This window comes from Notolepis coatsorum (assembly GCF_963971535.1).
Source record: "Notolepis coatsorum genome assembly, chromosome: 14".
NCBI lineage: Eukaryota > Metazoa > Chordata > Actinopteri > Aulopiformes > Paralepididae > Notolepis > Notolepis coatsorum.
This window is the reverse complement of record NC_140178.1, coordinates 106,810,064-106,822,239: the sequence shown is the minus strand read 5'-3', so window position 1 is coordinate 106,822,239 and position 12,176 is coordinate 106,810,064. Positions and strand designations below refer to the sequence as shown.

The 12,176-nt window shown below is 48.5% G+C and overlaps 1 protein-coding gene across 1 annotated transcript in view; it reads right to left on the bottom strand.

Moving 5' to 3' along the window:
- The window catches only part of bptf (bromodomain PHD finger transcription factor), a 152,842-nt gene that overhangs the window by 44,156 nt on the left and 96,510 nt on the right, over positions 1-12,176 (bottom strand). The window contains exons 17-18 of the mRNA XM_084329267.1: positions 2,473-2,620; positions 1,630-1,882 (exon numbers count right to left, since the gene is read on the bottom strand). Coding sequence (XP_084185393.1) covers positions 1,630-1,882; positions 2,473-2,620 — 401 coding nt within the window. The remainder of the gene's footprint in view (positions 1-1,629; positions 1,883-2,472; positions 2,621-12,176) is intronic.

The window sequence follows — 12,176 nt, the reverse complement described above, 5'->3', positions numbered from 1 at the left end:
TATATTGGTCAAGTTTTGGGTGGGACTTGTTTGCGTCCCTACAGCTTCTTATTCAATTGAGCAAGATGCTCAGTTATGTCACACAGACAGTTTGCATCCGACAGTTCAGACAATATTTCTTCAACCCTTTGTTACCTATTCCGCCTGGATCTTTTTTGTATTTTGGGCTGTAAAATTGTCAAAGAATGTCTGAGGAGTAAGTGCTTTTGGCTTTTTTCCTTTGTTACTTCATCAATACCTCAGATGTTCAACATACATGTATGTGTAAGAATGTGTAATAACTAAGGCTGTCAAAGTTAAAGCTTTATTAACGCATTACCCACAATTCTTTTAACGCCACTATTTTTAATGCAAGATTAATGTTTAATTTTTTAAAAATAAAATACAAATTAAAATTAACCAGAGCTCTTGTGGGCCACATCAAATGACATGGCGGGTCACATTTGGCTTGCGGGCCTTGAGTTTGACAACTATGTCATAGATGAAAAAAACGTTCAATGCGAATGGTTGATTGTAAACAAATTGGCTGTTTTCAAGGAATTCCAGGCCTAGACTTTTTTTTTGACAAAAAAATCAAGCACTTTAAGCACTTCAAGGACCTTGTGCGAACCCTGTTGTATGTATCCCAAAGTAAAAGAGAAAGAAAAAAAGAAGAAAAAAACGTGTACAAAGTTAAACATAACTCTTCAGCCTTTCTCCATTCCTCTACCTTCACAGTGATGATGAATATGAGGGATGATACAGCAGGTCACCTGACACCAACAACACCGCTCTGTACATGTCCTCGTCATCCACACTAGTGGTGGGAGACAATATCGATACAGTATAGTATTGCGATACTTTGCGTGGCGATACTGTATCGATACAAGGACGCCAAGTGTCGATATATATATTTATTTTTTATTTATTTTAAATAAATTTGTATAAGGAAGTTGCATTGTTCATTTCAATACCTGTAATAGTACAGTAGTCCACACACGTGTGCATTCAGTTAAGTTGGAATATGACTGTAATACAAACAGTTCAGTTTGTCAGGTACATGCAACACAGATTACAGTGTTGACATCTGTCTGCTTGAGAAAATACCATGTTCTGCGATAAAAATGATTAAAGTGAGATGAACATTGAACAGACTTTATTTTATTAGATAAAACATGTTGACAGTTTTACTTTGCAGTTGAAAAAAGGTAATAAATCGCAATATATCGCAATATTAATATCGCAATACTCAGCATATCGTGGTGGAGAGAATAAAAGCTAGCATATGAATTGTAGTGCCTGGTTAGGAGCGAATGATAATGGATGGATTATCCAAGTGGGGGTCCGGGGAGGGGGAGCGAGCGAGAGCATAATATGTAGGGTATTAGATAGCAAGTATTAGGTGTATATCTCGTATACTACATTTATTTAAATGGTGATTTCATTGGATGTGTACTGTTAATTAATGCTTGTATATCTAATTTTATGTTATGTTTAAAAAATAATAAAAAAATAAAACACAAAAAAATACTCCGCATATCGCAATATATTTTGAATCGCAATACTATCGTATCGTGACTTAAGTAAGGTGATACTATCGTATCGTGAGGCCTCTGGTGATTCCCACCCCTAATCCACACGTCCACTCACCTGAGCCGTTGGTGGCGTGGCCCTGCTTGTTGACCCAGGAAGCAAACGACTTGTGGAAGTCCTTGTCCTGCTGGAAAGATACAGACGAGCCCAGTTTGGAGGCCAGGACCATCTTGGTTCCAGGCGTGACCGTCGCACCCTTCGGGCCCGCGGAGGCCGGGGTGGGGGGAGGCGTAGCAGCTTGGGGGGTGGTGGTGGAGGTGGTGGTGGTCGTGGAGGTGGTGGCGCCTGTTTTGAGCGGCTCAAGCCGTTTCTGTGAACACAAGGGTTTAGACAGAGGTGTTAGCAGAGTAAACTAAGAGTGGAACGCTAACTAGAGAAATACATCACATGTCTAAATTAATCAGGATGATTTTGGCATGTATTAACAATTTAGTTGCTTTACTAAACAAAGCAGAATAAATTGTATTGTACCGTCTGTAGTGTGGTAGTGAAAGGTTAACCGTCTGTAGTGTGGTAGTGAAAGGTTAACCGTCTGTAGTGTGGTAGTGAAAGGGTTAATATAGCAGCACCAAAATCAATGTGCGCAGCACATTTAATGGTAATCCGGGCATTACTTTTTGAGATATCGCATCAGAGACTTTGACTCATTTATAGACTGACTGACTGACTGACTGACTGACTGACTGACTGACTTACTTACTTAATTACATAACCTCGGTGGAGGCAAAATGGTAAGATATAGTACCATACAGTATACATACAGTAGACTTCCGAATACAAAATGTTTACTCCACTGTGCCCTAGTGCTGAACATAATGAATAGAGCCTTGTCAGGGGTCTAACAGGACGTGTAGTTCTGAGTGGAACCATCTAAGGGGGAGCCTCGTCTGATCTTCCCACCTGCTGGGCAGCCAATCTCTGCTGCTTATGCTGAGAGTCCAAATGGGCCTTGACCTCCTCTGCCGTCGTCTTCAGGCCACTGCTTGCCGTCTTCAGGCCACTGCTAACCTTGGGCGAGTCTATACCCTGGGACTTCTCCCTCTCCGCCCTGAAACAAAGAGGGATACATTGGTTAGTCGTGTCATCCATCGTGTACGATCACAGGCCAAGTCCGCGCACAGAAGACAGGAATGCGGGCGCCCTCGTGGCGCACCGCATAGTGCCTCGCACGCCTCCGCGGCCGTCCCGGGTTCGCCTCCCGCTCCCGGTGACATTTGTCACATGTCTTCCCCGCCTCTTCTCCCATTCATCCTCTCCTCCTCTGTTGGTCATGTCTTTTTTTTAATCCTCTCTTTCTCAGATTTTTCTCTGTTTTTCTCCCCGTCCCAATTTTAGTCTGTGTGCCAATTCCCCCCCTCCCCTACCTGTTTGTTGTGCTCATGTTCTCCTACTGGTCGGTACAAGGGAATCCTGAAGGCATCCGCACGCTTCCTCTGACACGTGCGGCGACAGCCAGTGACTCTTTTTTCACCTGGCAGCGAGGACTCTCATTGGTGAAGTGTAACGCGTGGGAGGTCACGCTGCCTTCATCAAGTCCTGCCTCCGCTGAGCAAGCGCCCAGACCTGACCTGTCGCTGTTCACAACGCCAGATTCCCACCCATGACTTGCCCTCCCCCTAACCCAGCCAAACGGGTTAGTATAGCGATCAGCCCAAGCCCCAAGCAATGCTGACTCCGGGAGTCGAGACCGCAGCCTCTTGCATTGGTGACTAGCGCAATATCTGCTACGCCACCTGACCGCCTCTCTGTTGGTCATGTCTGACTGTAACTGAGGGGTACAATTCCCTGACTGTATTGATAAGTATGGTATCATTAAACCACTACCTGCTTTATGTACTTTAAATACTGGCCACACAGTACATGATGTAGATATGATGAACACTTTCCCACCTGATGAAACGAAGTCCACACAAATGTATAAATCGAATATTTTATATAGCAAAGGGTATATACAACGTTCACTTAATGACATTTATGATTTGAATGCACTTGTAAGGCAAATGAGTATTCGTAGGTAAATCAACATTGAACGTCCAATCTCTGGTTACGCAGGGAGCAAGTATACAACCTGGTTCTAATCTTTAGGGAACTATAGCGATGGTACTTAAATGATTATAGCTGGATACACTAAAGGGGGGTCCCGCTGGTTGTAAGTCAGTAGGGGGGGGGGGGGTTAGGAGAGCCGCTGGCGATATCCCATCTGGCCGACGATTTCTTGGGAGAATTCAGAGTGCTGAACACGGTGCCCACAGAACCTCGGTCCGCAGATGAATACAGCTGGGCCCTCTTGTAGACGGTAGCTGCCGGTCCACAACGAAGAGACGTGAGGCAACCTCACTCGGGGTAGAGCGCCGTCTCACCTGGACTCCTCTCGGGGGGGTAGTTCCAACACTCAGCAGTGTTGGCTGTTATCCATGGCATAATCAAAGCACCCAAAGCACGTAGATAATCCAAGCCGTGGAGGGCTCGCCGTCGTCCGGGTGAAGTAATCCAATGTACAGGTCCACTCGTCCTGGCCCAGAGCTCCTCGGATGCAAGCACCACACGTGGTCTGCTCAGCCTTATTAAGACTCTAGATAACGCCAGGAACGATGGGGGTACTGCTCACTTTATAACTCTAACCGAACGATGCACCATACATAATAGACTATTATTAACACTTTGACTGCCGGGACCCGTCTTTAGACGTCTTTCCTGGCCATGCTAAAGTTGCCGGGGGACGCTGTACAGCGTCCTTATATCAATATTTCAAAAATCTGCGATCGGATTCATAATGTCCCTCCGCTGGCCTGAGATCCACCAGCAGGACCCACTGAGCTCTCTGGCGGTTCAGGAGCGCCATCTGGTGGCCGATCGGCGCAACCGCTTAACAGGAAGCGCAGTAGAGGTTTTGCTGGTCAGCCATATTACTTCCGGGCACTCGGTATAGGTTCCGGCACTCTAGCTCGTCACACTACATAGCGATCGATTGCCAATAACTCGATAAACAACATGATTTGGACATATATACCATTATACAAGCTGGAGATGGACCGGGTAATAATATATCCCATAATGATAAAATTTCTACTCGACGATGATCGCCCAACGGCGCGCGGAGACTGGGGTGAGTTTCAGCGTGTAACGTTACCGTCTTCGATAATAACTGATATTATCAACATTTGACCCACATTAGATGATTGGTATAACGCTGCCCACGGAATTATAAACGCCCCCTCGCCCATCCGGTCAACATCAGATGACGTGTAGTAACTTCTAGAAGTACGTCTAGTTGGAATTTTTTATATCGCGCTGATTGCCATCAAACTGTATTTCATCATCAATATAATGCATTTGGGGCTATATATCACGTTCTGGAGAAAGCTGCAGAAAGAGATGAAAACATACTTATACATTAGACCATACTTTACTATGAATATGTGAATGAAAAAGTTTAACGTTGCTACACAATGAACAATACATATAGGACTTTGAATGGGCCCTAATAATGGCAATGTAGCAATATAATTTAAAAAGTTATAGCCCTGCAAAGAAGGGGACTTTCTCCATAGACAAATAGCGCTGGCAATCTATGGTATATCATTAATTTAACCTTAGGCAACCAAAGTGTTAACTTAATAGAAATACGTCCCACTCGACGGTATAGTGCCAAACTATGACAATTCAACTATTAATCCACACGATGTCTCAATGCCTATTCTGAGGCCAAGTAGGCCATACTGCACCACACGTGCGTCGTGGGTGAGGCTTCACGTCTGTTACTAGGTTGGAGGGTAAAGGACTAATGGACTAAAAGAAGTTCTACTTTACTTGCGCCATATATATATGCGCTGTGAACAAATAGTACCATTCGTATTTCGCCAGACGTATTCCTACGCGGAACCGGGCCTGTAACGACATGTTCGTCGGCACGATTGAACTTGAACCAAGGGGCTTGGCTGCTGGCGCCAGGTTCTCGTCCAATGGTAGAATGAAACTATTATGGGCTGTTAGTAGACTAAAGGGATATTCAGTGTATATGTACAAGGAATATACAGGGGATATCAAACGATATACAAATTGTTGTGAAGGGCCAGATTAAACCGAATATATATATTTATTATATATATATATTTAATTGTATTTGTATATTCTCTAATATTCCTTGATATCCCTTGCATATTCCTTGTACAATATGCATTGAATATCCATTCTAGCCTACTGAACATCCCATAATAGTCTCCATTCTACTATTGGTCGAGACCTTGGTGCCAGGCTGCCATACCCCCCAGACCCAGTTCAAACGTACCGCTCAACATGTACGAACAAGTCCTAGTTCCGCGTAGGAATCTGGCTACCGCACCACTAATGGGACTATTTGTTCATAGTGCGTATATATACTGCGCTACTAAAGTAGGACTTCCCTTTTCAGTCCAGTTTCTTACCCTCCAATAGAGTGACAGACGTAAAGCCTCCCCGCGACGCCACGTGTGGGAGTAAGGCCAAGTTCGGCCTACCATCGGTATTGAGACATCGTGTATATTAATATTTGAATAGTCATATTTGGCACTATATCGTCGAGTTGGACGTAGTCTATTAAGCTAATAATAGTCTGTGAATATATAGTGCTTCGTGCGGTGAGAATACTACCGTAGTCAGCACCCCATCGTTTCGGGCAGAAAACTGGCTGTTTATCCAGGATGATCGACCCCATGTGAGATTGCACCCGAGGAGCCCCAGAGCCGACGAGCGAGTGGACCTGTATACCGGATTATTCTACCGACGACAGCCCGCCTTCCCAGGCACGGATTATGCTTTGTATACGTTGATTATTCCATGGATAAAGACCCCCGACACTGCCGTGTGTTGGAACCCCCCCCCCTGGAGAGGACGCAAGGTGAGGAGACGCTCTGCAAGACGAGGTCGCTTCACGTCTCTCCTCCGTGGACCGGAGGACGCCGGCCCACAAAGAGTCCATCTGCTTTCATCTGCGGTCCAAGGATCGCCGGCGCATTGAACGGCACTACAGTGGGTTCACCTGGGATACCCTTGGCCGGATGAGGCAGCCGGACTCTACCCCCCCCCCCCTTCCTACTCCTGTCGGCTTACAAGCGACCGGATTAACCCCCCCTAGTGTATCCAGTCTATAATCATTAAAGTATCATTGCTGTTATTCCTTAACTATTCCAGGTCGTATATGTACCACCTGCGCCTTCAGAGATTGGACATTCTCTATTGATATACCGACGAATACTCTTGCCATAAAAGTGCATACTAATTCCCATTCATAAATGTGATTGATTTGATTAAGTGCTTGCTCTACACACCATCGCTGTGTAGAAATAAAGACCTATTTCTAATTCGTACATTTGTGTTGGATCCGTTTCATCTACGTGACAGTGTTCATCATAATATATTTATGCCGAGTACTGGGTGGCCGAATATTAAGTACAAAGGTAGTGGTAGTAAGTATCATATCTAGTAATACAGTCAGGGAATTGTACCCCTCAGTTACAATTGGTCCTTCGAGCCGGAGGGTAATTAGTAGGGGTGGGACAATACATCGATCCAGATCGATATATCGATCTATTATCAATAATCAAATAGGATCGACGCAACGTAAAAAGATCGATTCATATTGCGATACTCTTATTTTGAAAATCCCCGCGAGTCATATCCGCCGGCGCCCAGTATTGTGAAACTCCGTGTAGAAATTACAGCAGTGTTTGCGTCTGCTGTAAAGCACTACAGAGCGTCTATTTTGCGAGCCGATATAAGTCTGTGCAGTTTTTTCCCCGCAACGGGTCAAATGCATATAACAGGCGTTGCATCGTCGCCATTCCTTTATGCCAACGTCGCGTTAAATATCTAAATGAACGTCGCGTTGGCTGCTAAAAGCTAAGCAGCTAACCGTGAGAGAGAACAGGAGAGTGGAAAGGGGACTTGGAAGGAGGAGGGGTGGGGGCTGTGGGGGACTGTGTGTGTGTGTCTGTGTGTGTCTGTGTGTGTCTGTGTGTGTGTTAAAGCTCAATATATAAAAACAAAAGTGAACAGGAGGTCTATTTGTATTAAAAACAATAGATTGTTTTTCATTTAAATGTCTGGAAGAGCTCAAAAATAAATACATCAATTGATATTTCCGTAGCCTTTTTTTAGTTGATCTAAATGTGACTGATTGTGTTAAATGGGCACATAATATCGCCTCATATCGATCGCAGACACCTGAATTGAATCGTATCGTATCGTATCGTGGCAGACTTTGTGATATCGGCAAATATCGTATCGTTGTCCAAAGAATCGATATCGTATCGTATCGTGATGAAACTGATGATTCCCACCCCTAGTAATTAGTGTAATATTAATATAGTGTTATTAATATTGAAATGGCCTATGATGAACACTCCACGAAACGATCCTCCTAACCAACGCCCGCAGCGCGAACGATGGCTCCCTCAGTACTTAGAGGCTTACGCTGTCAGTCAACAACCTAGTCTTCTACTAACAGTAAACGCGGTAAAACTAGAAAGTAAAAGTATGTCTAACCCCAACGCCCAGACTACCCCGACCATAGAGGCCCCTACGGGTTCTAATGTAACTGACCAAGTTCACGGTGGGGACCAGTGGGAACCAGACATGACTTCACACCCCGCCAGTACTGAAGAAGTAGTCCCCGATGAGTCCCGGGAGGAATACAACGCTACCGAGAGAGAACTCGGCACGGAAGAAGACGGGGAGAGCACCGTGGAGATAGAGCTCCAAGGCTCCGCAAGGAGTACCCAGAGGGAAGGCTCCCCTATACAACCGCCTTCTCCCAGCGAGGCAGAGAGGACCCTACAGCAGGCCTTCCTCATCAGCCTGAACGCCGCTGCTGAACGCGACCGACTGCAGATCCAGCAGCGGAGCGAAGAAGAGCATATACGTCTAGAAATAAGACGCATTCAGAGGGAAGAGAATGTGGCCCGAGACCGAGCAGACAGCCAGCGAGCAGCTGCTGGTGCTCTACGGGACGCAGAGCGCGACAGACAGCAAGCGCAACTAATAGAACAGCTGATCAGACGGACAACACCCTCTCCCTCCGCCAGAGGCTCCAGGAACTCGTCTAGACACACCTCCAGGGCGGCATCCCCTAGCCGAGTAAACAACCCTGAACTTGACCAACAGACGAGGTCTATACCCCCCACAGACCACCTCCCCCCACCGGTCCAAGCGAGACCTAGCAACCGGGAAGGAGCAGCATATCCTGTGGAGAGGTTAAACCAGAGACTACAAGCACTGGATGACCTAACTGAAGACGAAGAGGAAGAGGAGGAGAACCACGCCCGACGACAGCACAGTACTCTACCGGACCAGGAGGTCCGGTACAGCCCAGGCTATACTCCCGCGGAGCTGCGCTACCGACCCCCGACTCTATACACGGGTGAGCACGACGCACGACCCGCACCGAGGAACAGCACCTGGACAAGCGGGCCATGGTACACTGCCGGTACCAGCCCATACCAAGGAGCGGGAGGAGACTCGCCTAGGAGGCCTCTCCCCCAACGCTCGCCGATGTATCCACAGTCAGCGTCATACATTGGCACGCCTATGGTACCCGACTTCACCCAAGAGAACCGGGCCCAGTATACAGAACTCCGCATGTGTCTGGAGACCATGTTGGTGGATGTATTGGATGAACGCCATAAATACGCCATCCTACTGAAGCACTTAAAGGTACCCCGCGCACATAATATAGCGCTCGCCTACGCGACTTCCACCACCCCATACACAGCAGCGCTGGTAGCATTGGACCAGAGGTATGGGCGCATATGGGATTACGTGATCCAGGAGATCCGACACATCGACCGCTTACCCCCAGCAATAGACAATCGAGCACTGGACGACCTGTCCATCAGAGTGCAGTCCCTGGTAGGGATGTTGGGAGCGCAGAGAGAGAAGGGGAGGCATGAACTTTACGCCAACTCAAATGTGGAAAGGATCTTGGAGAAGCTGCCGCCCGCTCGACAGGAGCGTTTTAGGCGGCAGAGAGACCACCGAGACCCGAATGGCCCCGAACCGAACCTCCTCGATCTAGCAGACTTCCTGGCGAGAGAAGTCAGCAGCCTACGGCTAGATACATTCGGACGGAGCACCCCTGGCTCCAGAGAAGGAACCAGACGACTAAATGATGGAAGAAGATCGGTGACTGTGATGCACCAATCGGAGTCAGCACCGAGCAGCAGGAGCCACAGTACCCCCTCCAGAACGGAGAAGTGGAAGATAGTGTGCCCCTACTGTGAGAAAGAACACTGGCTAGCGCAATGTGACTCCTTCCCCAAGCTGAACGCGGAGGAAGCAAGTCAATGGATAAAGTCCAACAAGCGCTGTTTTCGCTGTGCGCGCTCACACATGGCAGCCGAATGCCGCTTAAAGAAAAGGTGCACCAAGTGCGATGGAGCCCATCTGGACATACTTCACGACAGTAACAGACGGCGCCCTTCACCCGCACCATCCAGCAGCAAAGCGAGCGTCATGTACATCGATCCCGCCAGCAGCAGTGGAGCCCGAGTACTCCTAAAAGTAGTGCGTGTGACACTAAGCTACCAGAATAAAGTCCTGGACACTTACGCCGTCCTCGATGACGGGTCAGAGAAGACCCTTCTGCTCGCCTCCGCTGCGGCCCAGCTAGGGCTGCGGGGAAGCGAAACCCAAATGACAATTCGGACAATAAGACGAGATTTGAAGACGATAAAGGGCGAGAATGTCTCATTCTCTATCGCAGCAAGCGGCCAGCCTGAGCGACGGTACCAGATTACAGACGCTTTCACCAGCCAAGAAATAGGACTGTCGCGGTACACATACCCCGTCGCCAAGCTGATGGAGAAATATGCACATCTGCGCAAGTTACCGATCCCGCTCATAGACAATGCTATGCCGACCCTGTTGATAGGCTCCGACCATGCAGACCTCATTGTCCCGATAGACCGGGTTCATACCGGAACCCGAGGCTGTCCTGCAGCAGTCGAGACCCGTTTGGGATGGACTCTCCAAGGCCCGCTCGCCAAATCTCTCAACCGAAGTACAGCCACTAGATGTCTCCACTCCCGAGTCACGGAGGGAGAAACCGCACTCCTGCAACACGTAGAGCGGCTATGGACCTTGGAACAAATGCCCTTTAAGAACGGAAGGAAAGACATTCGCTCTAAAGATGACATTTACGCCATTCACCTCCTCGAGACAGGGACCAAGAGAGTCCCGGTCAACGGCGTGTTGAGATACGCCACGCCACTCCTGCGGCGAGAAGGAATGCCTACTTTCCACGCCAAGACAGACGCCACAGAACGGTACCTGCTGAACACGGAGCGGCGCTTAGCCAAGAACCCCGCCCAAGAGAGTGTATACCGCGCTGAGATTGAGAAGCTCATCACAGCGGGACACGTCACAAAGATGGACATTAAAGAGGCTGACCAGACCACTGAATCGTGGTACGTGCCTCACCACAAGGTCCATCACAACGGTAAAGACCGCATAGTATTTAACTGCAGCTACCAGATCGGATCCCAAAATCTGAATAAAGAGTTACTGCCCGGTCCCACACTCGGCCCCTCCCTACTCGGCGTTCTACTCCGCTTCCGCCAGGAAAAGGTGGCCATCAGCGGGGACATTAAAGGAATGTTCCTGCAGGTGAGATTAGTAGAGGAGGACAAGCCCCTGTTACGGTTCCTATGGAGAGAGAAGCCAGGAGATGAGCACCCAGCCATCTACCAATGGGAAGTCCTCCCCTTCGGAACGACGTGCAGCCCCTGCTGTGCTACATTTGCACTACAGAAACATGTAGCAGAGGACCCAGCAGCGGACGAAGAGGTCCGACACAGCGTAAAGAACAGCTTCTACGTAGACAACTGTCTACAAAGCCTTTCAACCCAGGAATTGATCAAAGGCGGCTTTGATCTCAGGCAGTGGGCCAGCAGCGATCCGCAAGTACTGCGCAGCCTCTCCTCCGAGGACAAGGCAGCCAGCAGCGAGACCTGGATGGCTACAATCCCGGGAGAAGCCCAGGAGATGACCCTGGGATTGGTGTGGCGATTCAAAACAGATTCGCTTCACTACAGACACAAGCCCCTGACTACGGAGCAGGGAAGGCCGGCGGCGGCGCCGACCACCAGACGGAGTGTGTACACAACACTCGCCCGACAATATGACCCGCTAGGATGTATTCTACCGTACACCACCAGGGCAAAAATGATTGTACGAGCATTGTGGGACAAGGACCAGGGCTGGGACGACCCCATTCCCGCACACCTTGCATCCACCTGGAGAGAGTGGGAGATGGAGCTCCACTCACTCCCAGGCGTTAATATGCGCCGAAGCTACTTCCCACCCACGGTGAGGCCAGAGACATGTAAAATGGACTTACACGTCTTCAGTGACGCCTCAGAGGTCGCATACGGATCAGTAGCCTACTTGCGGGCCCAAGAAAAGGGGGGAGAGATCTACACAGCATTTGTCCTCGCCCGCTCGAGAATAGCCCCACGCAAGCAACAATCTATCCCACGTCTAGAGCTCTGCGCAGCCCTAGCCGGAGCGCACCTAGCCACGCTCATCCAACGTGAGCTCACCATACCGGTGTCTAGAACAATCCTGTGGTC